A 10,184-nucleotide genomic window follows, 5' to 3' on the forward strand; every position below is an offset into this window, starting at 1 on the left:
TGTAGTCTTTGCGGTTTGTTCAATTGTAACTTTTCAGCCAAGACAAAAGGTGACGTGAGGCGACACTAGTTGGTCTTCATTGCCACTAGTTCTTTGCCGTCTGCTTCGTGTGTCAGGGCCTTTACACATGAACACGAATACTTTATATAGAAAAGAAGAGGTGAGTATAGAAAAATGTTTTTAAAAAGAAAGGTTTATTGTGTAAGTATCCATGGATAACATGTATTTACATTAGACCCAGTTCCCCTTGCCTTTGTCCTAATAAAACCTGTGTTGCTGGCATGTTTTACTCATCCATACAGGTGTACCTGTGTTCATTATTCCTGCTGGTATTGATGTGATTTGTAGTAGTATTGGTCAGCAACTCTACTGGAGCCTTCTTCTTAAATTCTAGTGCACATAAAATCTTTAGCATCCACTTTAAACAAAATGCTCTCATGTGGCTGGTTGCCAAGGAAGAAAGGAACAGAGTGAAACTAGCCAGGATATGAATGGATCTGTTTCTTTTCAGGGGTCAAGGAGTGACGACTTTCTCTCTAAATGTTATGGTCCTCAAGGCAAAAGCCTAAAACACAGGCCCATGTGCTCTCCCAGATAAGGTAATAAACCTCTGTCTTACAGAGAGTCTATAAATAAAGCTGGAACTTGACTTGCTGTAGGGATAAATGAAACACATCCCTAGTTAATAGTTCCTTCTCTTGAACAAACCCAAAGGTTTGGCTGAAGGAAAAGACCAAAAAGACAAATAAAAGATCTACTATGAACTTACAAATAATGCTTTCTCTGTTTAATTGTAAAAGGCCCTGTCCAGCCAGGGGGCACTTCCCCTGTGTTTGTGTTCAACTCTCAAGCTCCTGGAGAGTTTCCGATAATCCAGATAAAGACATCTTACCCTGTGGTCAAGCAGCGTTACACGAGATGCAGTGGCAGACGTTCGGTAAAGAAGCTACACAGCTGATAGTGCTTGCACATGAGAATCCTGTTAAACAGCCTTATTCCTTTAGATAATTCTTGACTTATATGATGGCAAAAAGCATAGAATAATCTCTATGTGCTTTGCTTATAATAGTTCATTTCTTTGCCATTGGTAGTGTTAAACATGAGGTGAAATTGTGATGATTAAAAAAGGGAAATAGCCTAAAATTATTAAAGCTTCATTTACTTTGGAGCAGAAGGTTTTGGACTTATTCTGGTTCTTTTAAAATCAACACTATTTCTCTTTTGCAAGTTAAAATATACACAGTATGTTACCTGAATATACTGTACAGAAAGGTTTATTTTTGTAAGCTTAGTTAAATGAGTCACAGTTAAAATTATTCATTATCAGTTTAAATAAGTGAAATACTTCCAAACAATCCAAGTATGAATAATTATAAGTATAAATTAAATTCTCAAACATGCATTATCATTATATATACACAACTTAAAGAACTAGTGTATTCTGGTTGGGGTATAGTGCATGCACTATTGATGGGATTGGTGTACAAAAAATAAACAAAAAAAAACCCTTTGAAGAGAAATAAATATCTATGAAAATAACGGTTGATATTGTAGTTTTTACTTAAAGGAGAACTGATCAGGACTGGATAAAAGGATTTATGAATAGTTGTATTATAAAAATTCTAAATTATGTTAAGATTACTTGGAAAAAAATAGGACATGACATTGACTGACACAAAGTATTAAATAAAATATTTTTTGGATCCCTTGAACCCCAAATGATTTCCTGGAAAATCATACAGTTCGTCGTCTTAAACCTGCGATTGTGACTGCTTAAAGATTGACAGATACATTTATTTGACCTCTTAAGATCTCCCCACAAATGGTTGAGTTAGTAAACACCATACATTTGGGGTTTTCATATAGCCTTTTCTCTCGTGAAAACAGTGGTTTATTGTGTTCTCTTTGCTTAGAACAAATAATGTGTTATGCTAGATGAGCAGAACTAAAGATTAAATGATAGTTGGCCTTAAGCAAGCTTCAGTTCGCAGACTACTGGTCAACAAATAAAAAGAGTCTTTTGTGAGCCAGAGGTGGTGACGTCAATTGAGCTGCATAAAGAAATAAATTCACAGTTAAGCTTGAACAACACAGCAGTAGGAGGATGGGTCTCAGTGTCTTCCTCATTTTCTTAACTTGCATAACTAATGAGCCCTCAGCCCTAGATAAATAAAGTGGGGCTAGTGACTGCTCTTTGCATATGCTAGCTCACTATCCACAGTGTAGGCTTTAACAAGATAAAGGGATTATGGACCGTTTATAGATACTTTTGATCAATTACTACTCGAATAAGATGTTGGAGATGCTTGAATACAGCCACTATCAGGTAAGATGGGTTGCTTTTATGTAATTTATCAAATAAAAAACAAAGAGATAATTGAAATAAAGTCTGAAGCTGAAGTACATTTTTTATGTCTTTTTATTGAAACTGTTTTTCTTTTACAATTTAAAGTAAAAGCTTGTGAACTGTCAAAACTGCGTCATTGCCCTTCTTAGGTTGTTGTCTAAGCTTGATAAATGCAGTTCAGAGCCACTCATGTCAATGGAATAAAGCAGTAATGTATAAAAGCTAAAGAAAAAGTGATCTGTCGCATCCGTATTGCACAATATTTTAACTGGTCCAAGATTATTGAAAAGGATTATTATGGTCAACAGCAACATTTCTGGGCAGAGTTTATGTCTCAGGGAAATAAAGTAGGCCTGTGGAAGTGGTAGTAATGTTGAAAAAAATATCTGCAACACACATTTGAATAATTAAATACAAACAATTAAATACATTTCCACAACTGTATATGTGCATAATGACTGTAACAAAGCAAGGTTGAAATATAATGTTTGATTTTTAAAAGCGGTTTTGAGGTCAACTGATGATCTTCTTACACAACAGATATGTCATTTTACTGCAAATTAGTAAAGCAACTGAGTTTCTATGTTTGTCTTTTCATGCAAAGATTCTGATCTGACTTCAAAACATAAGCAAATATCATAAAAGGGATGATAATATATCTTTAGATGTAAAGGGCTTACTTTAAAATATACTGTTATCAGGACATTCAAAGTAATAAAAAAAATTACAAAAAGTATTATTTGAAATCACTATTGCTTTTTTATGTCTGTCAAACATCATGCATTAATTAGCTATGGTTTGCGATTCTTGGTCCTTCTTATTAATCCACAATACAAAACCAAATACTGGACCTGATGAATGAATAAATATGTTTGTAAAATCTTACTCATGTAGGTGCAGTCCCACCTGGAGAGTCCCACGAAGTACCACATCCAGCAAGCTCAGACGCAGCAGGTGAGGCACTATCTATCATCCACCCTGGGTGGTAAAGCCAGCAGTCAGTGCTCCAGTCAGCCCCCCGAGCATGGCATGCCACCCGGGCCTGGCAGCAGCGCTCCAAACAGTCCAATGGCCCTGCTCACTCTGAGCTCCAACTGTGAGAAAGAGGTGCCTCCTCATTAAACCACTTAAGACAATCAGTTTTATTGAAATGAAGATTACCCAATGAACCTTTAAAGTTTTTAAATCAAACTTGTTTTCCTAATATACAGATGGATGATGTCATCGATGATATTATAAGCTTGGAGTCAAGTTACACTGACGATGTTCTTGGACTTATGGACCCTACTCTACAAATGAATAACACGGTAATTTTCATATGGTATAGATTTAAAATATTGTTTTCATAACACCATCATTAACCTAAATTAAGGATATGTTTTTCTTTCATCACCTTTATTCAGCAGCTCCCTGTGTCTGGTAACCTTCTTGATGTTTATGGCAACCAAGGACTCCAACTACCAGGCCTTGGCATCAGCAACTCTTGTCCATCCAACATTAAGAGGGAATACACAGGTAAACATTAAAAACACTGTTTTAACTCATTTTTATTGGTAATCAATTGTATTTTATTAGTTTTTTTGATTTTCTGTACTGATTTATTTGGGTTGAGTTAAAGTCGTGGAGTGTGATATCATTTCATCGTAAAGTTTGTTCACTTTTCTGAGACTTGACTATTAATTATGGTAATATAATGTGATTATATTGAATACATATTTGAGAAAAGTTTATAAGGGAAAATATGATTTATATAATGACGGTATCTAACTGAGATCAAATCAAACCCTTTAAAGTAAAATGGAAAAGATGCATGAAGCATTTGGAAAAATTAAATATTGTGTGCAATTTGGAAATGCACAAGATACTATTAAGTCAATTATTTACCAAATAGTAACTCCAGCTCCTGGCATGAAGCAAGTACTGGACAAGACTGGATCCTGTGGCCAGTATGAAAGCTATCACAGGTCAGAGGGCTTTCCAGTAGGTAAGCACAGCGAAATGAAGAAATAAAAAATGATGATGTTCTGTAAAGTGTAACTTTGTGTTTCTTTTCAGTCTCACCACAGTTGTATATTTAGCATTTTGTGTATTACTTAATTTGCACACAATATAAACCATCTAATGTTATACATTTGGGATTAGCATGAATTCCGCTTTACTTCCCACTAAAATCCACAAAACATTGAACCCATTTCCTAACTTCCAGAGAGCAACATAAAGCACTTCAGAGCATGGAAAACACAGTTTCAAAGTGCTAGAAGAAGTCATAACAACTGATTCATAACTCTGTTTAAAAGAATTAATATCGGCCCATTTTTTGCTTTTCAGAAGCTGAAGTACGTGCTCTTGCTAAAGAGAGACAGAAGAAAGACAACCACAACTTAAGTGAGTCAGTCAAACGGTAGTATTTCATAGTTAGCTTTTTTGATGACTTTTTTTTAGTAGTTTTAACTTACAGTGGTAAGAAGCTGGTATCTGTACAGTTTTGGAGTTATTCTAAGAAATACGACTGCAGCCTTCCAGAGAAGTTTTCTTCAAACATTATTTCTTAACTATTATTATTATCTTACATTTCACCCAGAATAACTGAATAGTTTTAAAAGTATTAGAAATAATAAAAATGTATCCGTTTTTAATTAATAAAGATAATATGTATTTGTACTGTTTTTTGTTTTTTTTTGTTAACACATTTTATGACCTGTAATTACTTTCAGGTAAACTCCAGCACACTGTCTAACTTGCAAACATACATTTATGTCAATGTTGACTTTTATCAGGCCTGATGAAGATCCAGTACTGAAACTTTGCAGAGAACTGTATGACTGCAAGTTGAACAGAATGTGAGAGTTTGCCTGTGAGATTTTGATGGATACATTAGCCTCCTGTTCACCTTTCTTATGAATTAGATGTACAAAGTATTTTTCTCTTATAAACTGTAAGAACACCGTTTCAATAATTGTACTTTTCTTCCTTTTTTAATATAAATTTCAGTTGAACGAAGACGGAGATTTAACATAAATGATCGCATCAAAGAACTCGGAACCCTGATACCCAAGTCAAATGACCCGTAAGTGTTTCTTTAATTAAGCTTATGAACACATCAGTCTACCAGGTCCTTCTCTCAACGTCTAGTAGCCTAAACATTTAATGGTATGTTTGTTATGTAAAGGGCTGTAAATATGTCTGTTCTTTTATGGTCATCTGACTCTAACTGAACCCTTTGTCTTCTAAATACCTCAGAGACATGCGCTGGAATAAAGGCACCATTCTGAAAGCCTCAGTGGACTATATCAGGAGGCTACAACGGGAGCAGCAGAGAGCCAAGGAGCTAGAATGCCGACAGAGGAAGCTGGAGCATGCAAACCGCCATCTGATGCTCCGTATACAGGTAGCTCATTGTCTATTTGCATTTATTCAGTCAAATGTCTTGCTATTCAGTGAAAATGTTAAACCAGAGCTGAAGCCCGAGAAAAGTCTCTTTGGACCAGAATCAGGGATGGGCAACTTTGGTCAAAGCAAGGGCCACATTCATTTAATTCTCACTGCCAGAGGGCCAAATTGTAGTATACAAAAAAGATTACAATCAATTATGTCTCAAATTAAACTCAACATCTACCAGTGATCAAATATTATAATCGACATATTTCTGGTTTTCATGATTTCATGGCAGATTTTGTCATGTTTTCTTCATGTTTCCAATTAATTGATATGTAAAAATTGACCTGAGGGCCACGTTGAGGGTTGATGGGGGCCGCATGTGACCACCCCTGGACCAGATAGTCCTAAGTCTTTGTCCAGTAAACATAACATCATCATCACTATTTGTAGTGAATAGGTGAATTTTAGCATGCAAAAATGCTAAACAGTTAGTGAGCAACATAATCATTCTAGTTGTTGAACATCAACAAGTCACTATGTTGGGGGCGCTGGTGGCGCAGTGGTTGGTGCGCACGCCCCATGTATGGAGGCTGTAGTCCTCAACGTGGGCGGCCCGGGTTCGAGTCCGGCCTGTGGCTCCTTTCCCGCATGTCATTCCCCACTCTCTCACCCTGATTTCCAACTCTGTCCACTGTCCTATCTCTCAATTAAAGGCACAAAAAGCCAAAAAATAAATCTTTAAAAAAAAACAAAAAACAAGTCAGTATGTTATGCTTAAGCATTTATCTCACATTAATCAAAGAGTAGCACTACGTTTATTAAAACAATATATTTTCTGTCAAATTTTGTTTGTCTGTATTATCATTTAGGAGTTGGAAATCCAGGCCCGAGCTCATGGTCTCACATTGGTATCATCCTCATCTGTCTGCGCAACGGAATTGATGGCCAGAGCCATTAAACAGGAGCCCCTCCTCAGTGACTGTCCCTCAGATCTCTACCAGCAAAGCACAACTCCAGACATGTCTCCTCCAACCACACTTGACCTCAACAATGGAACAATAACCTTTGACCAGATACCAGCAGATGCTGGGGACCCTGGCCCTTATGGAAACACCAGGACGTGTAAAATGAAAGAATTGGTAAGGGATAACACCCTGTCACCAATTTCACCAAATGACCCCCTGTTTTCCTCCATGTCCCCGGATTGCTCCAACAACAGCAGCCACCACGGTTCCAGCTCTGGTATGGAGGAGAATGATCAAGGCTGTTAGCATCATTTAATGCAATGAACGATACTTGTACTGAGACTTTCTTTCTGCCCATTAATGAGGCACATCCCCTAAAGTGACTTAAAGGTCCAGTGAGTAGGCAGGTAATTGAACTGAAAATGGTTTTTACCTTATCTATATTCCTGTATTTTTTCTCCTTTTACCCATTTTCAGAACCCCAATGTTTAAATACTGTATTTTAATAGTTCTTATTTTGTACACAGTATTTTTAACAGTGACAGAGGAACAAAATACTAAAGTCTGCTGTTATATAGAGAGGCCAACAAAAGCTTGAGTTTATTTCTGTTTGTCGTAAATATCTACTTTGTACTGTTAGTGACAAAAGAAACTTAACGTAGACAAACATGATACTGGTGGTGAAGTGCAGAGAGCTGTTCTTTGTTCTTAAGATAATAACCTGTCCTTCTGAGAAAGGTTTTATTGAAAGAATCTCTTTTATAATGTGCTTTCAAACACATTGTGAATCTTTTCTTATTCTGACTCAATATAGCTCAATATAACATCACAACTTTAACTTCAAGATTTAATAAGTAAAGACACACATGGTCAGACAATAAACGGTAAAAAAAAAAAAAAAAAAAAAAAAAAAATTCTTAGGAAGTTCTAAATATAGAATTTTAGGACCACTGTATGAAAAAAAGCCATCAGGAAGGTGGGGGTTAATATACAGATATGTCTCAGAATAAGCAAAGTTGAAAGGGAACAAGAAACTTTAATTCAGAGTTAAATTTGTAGATTTTTGATAAAAATCACAACAATCTCAAAAACCACACACGTAAAAACTTTGTTTTTTTATGTCCTTTTTGTAACATTGTCCCATTTGTTACAATTTGCAAAATTCCGATGGTAAATGATGAATGGAGCTTGTTTAGTGCTTTTCTAGTCTTCTGACTACTCAAAGCGCTTTTACACGGCAGGTCACACCTACACATTTATACCTATTCACACACTGATGGCAGAGGTTTCTATATAAAGTGGCCATCAGAAGTAAGTGATCCATATTTTTAAACATACATACGCCACCGACTAAGCAGCAAGAGCAATTGTGGTTAGGTGTCTTGCCCAACAACACATCTGACATGTAGCTGTAGGAGCGACCAACTCTACCAACTGTGCCACAGCTGCCAGTGTCACATATTGCTTGATCTAAGTGAGAACAGTTAACTATGGAAAACAGCAGGCCAGACATTTCACTTTCTGAGGTTAGCATTCTTCTACTAAAATGGGTTGATCAAACAAAACAAAAGTAATGATAAAAAAAACAACTACAACAACAACAACAACAACAACTTGGCACCAGTAAGCAGGGTATGTCTCACAAACACACTGGTCACAGTCTAATACATTTGTAACAGTTATACCCAAACGTCATCATCTATTTTCTCAGTTGAAAGCCAGTGTTGCAAATCTCAGTGACTGCAGGCTGCCAAAACCACTTTGTTAACATTTTCCACAGCAAGGATTCAAAGTGAGTGATACGGCTTGGCTAAAGAAAGCAGGGTGAGATATTTCATCAGAAAACACATCAGCGTGGTGCTGCTTTGTCCACAGGGGTCACCAAAATCAACACAAAATGAAAGCTCCTGTAAGCGGGACTCCTGGCAATATTATCAAGAGGAAATGGAGACACTTACATGTTGTACTGCTATTTTCTAACAAACAAAGCAAGTGCCTCCACATGCACCCCCAAAAAAGAAAACATGTTGTATGGTGCCTCTTGTGTTCAAACTTTGATATTTTATTGATTACTTCCAACCTGATTATCTCACATTTAAGGGTTAATGGAAATCACATGATAAAAACTATTGTTTAAACATTGTTTGCTTAAGTGTCATGCGTTACAACTTCCCTTTTATAGTTTCCATATTTTTAATTACAAGAAAAATGGTGGTCTGGGTATAAGTGACTTGCACATTAGGATAAAGGGGTCTGAAGCATGTTAGCCTTAAATTCCAAATTCAAACTCAGAAAAAGCTAAATTATATTTAATTTCAAAATTTTGCAAGTGTTCTGGTGCCTGTTTGTACCCAATGGAGTATTGTCCTCTAACATCTCAGCGGGCGTTGTCTGTATGAAGGAAAATATTCAGTGTGAAGAGCGAAAGGGCCGGAATGCATTTGTGAAAGACTGGAACTCATTGGCGGCCTCGTAACAAATATCAGTGTGTATTTGCTGCAACAATCCCCTCTTACATGTTGTTTCTCATCACCAACTCTATTCTCAGAACTCCAGTTATTAGTCGAACAGTAAACACTGCAATGGACAGAAAAGGAGTATTGGCTGGAAGTTCTTTATTGCTTACTTTATTGCTTACTTATTCCACCAGAAGGACAACAACAATCTACAAATTGACCCAATAAAACACCTTACCAAAGTCAAAACAAAGGGATTTGTAATCACACAAACTAAATGATAACAAAGATCAACTTAGAAACTAATATAACAAACCAAAACAAAACAGACAATCCCTGACTTGGCAGCACAGCAGTCCCAAATCCAACAGCCTCTGCTTCCTGAACCCAGCACTGGGCTTTTAAGCACTGAGGCTAGGTGCACCTCGTTGAGTCATTAGTAGCTTCACCTGGGCAGAGCTAAAGACAACAGGAAGTGGAAAAGTAACAAACAGCATAAGGAAACATACAACCGTAAAACATCTGAGAGGCCACAGATCTGTGTTGGGAACAAACACACTGCCGCCTGCATTGAGACATTTCTAACTCCCCTGTGCTGTGTTGACCTATATGTTATATTGTGTTTATGTGGATATGTGTTTTATTTATTTAAAAGACTGTTATAGTTGTATGTGTACTTAAGTTGGGTACAGTCTTTGTCAAGTAGTCTCCTTTTCTATTCTTTGCATACTTTCCGTAACTATTAAAAAATATTTGATAAATATTTGGAGCTGAAGAGTGTACAGATGACCTTCCCGATGCGCCACCTGCAGACAGTCTATTCTGTATAAAAGAGTAAAAATGTGTGTGACATACAGGAATATTGTGAAACTTGTGTAAATGCTAGTCAAAATCTCATGCTACAATTGAACAATTGTACAATTCATTTAGCAGACGCTTTTACCCAAAGCAACTTACATCAGAGAGTAAGAACAACACAAGCAAGGATCGAGAAAAGAGGAAACAATGTCAGTAAGTGCCAACGAAGAGCTTTGAGTC

At 36.7% G+C, this 10,184-nt stretch overlaps 1 protein-coding gene across 4 annotated transcripts; it reads left to right on the top strand.

The window, feature by feature from the left end:
- Window positions 1–2,137: 2,137 nt before the first annotated feature.
- On the top strand, window positions 2,138–7,752 carry mitfa (melanocyte inducing transcription factor a). Of its 4 annotated transcripts, none has more exons than XM_061042521.1 (9): window positions 2,138–2,326; window positions 3,242–3,454; window positions 3,559–3,654; window positions 3,751–3,862; window positions 4,239–4,331; window positions 4,676–4,732; window positions 5,339–5,414; window positions 5,588–5,735; window positions 6,595–7,752. In XM_061042521.1, the coding sequence occupies exons 1-9, from the start codon at window positions 2,294–2,296 to the stop codon at window positions 6,994–6,996; spliced, it is 1,230 nt and encodes a 409-aa protein (XP_060898504.1). In that variant the 5' UTR covers window positions 2,138–2,293; the 3' UTR covers window positions 6,997–7,752. The 4 variants fall into 4 exon arrangements, with proteins under 4 accessions (XP_060898504.1, XP_060898506.1, XP_060898505.1 ...); XM_061042523.1 differs by having other exon boundaries at window positions 3,242–3,301; XM_061042522.1 differs by having other exon boundaries at window positions 2,139–2,326; window positions 3,754–3,862.
- The last annotated feature ends 2,432 nt before the right edge of the window (window positions 7,753–10,184 follow it).

This window comes from Labrus mixtus, chromosome 7, assembly GCF_963584025.1.
Source record: "Labrus mixtus chromosome 7, fLabMix1.1, whole genome shotgun sequence".
Classification (NCBI taxonomy): domain Eukaryota; kingdom Metazoa; phylum Chordata; class Actinopteri; order Labriformes; family Labridae; genus Labrus; species Labrus mixtus.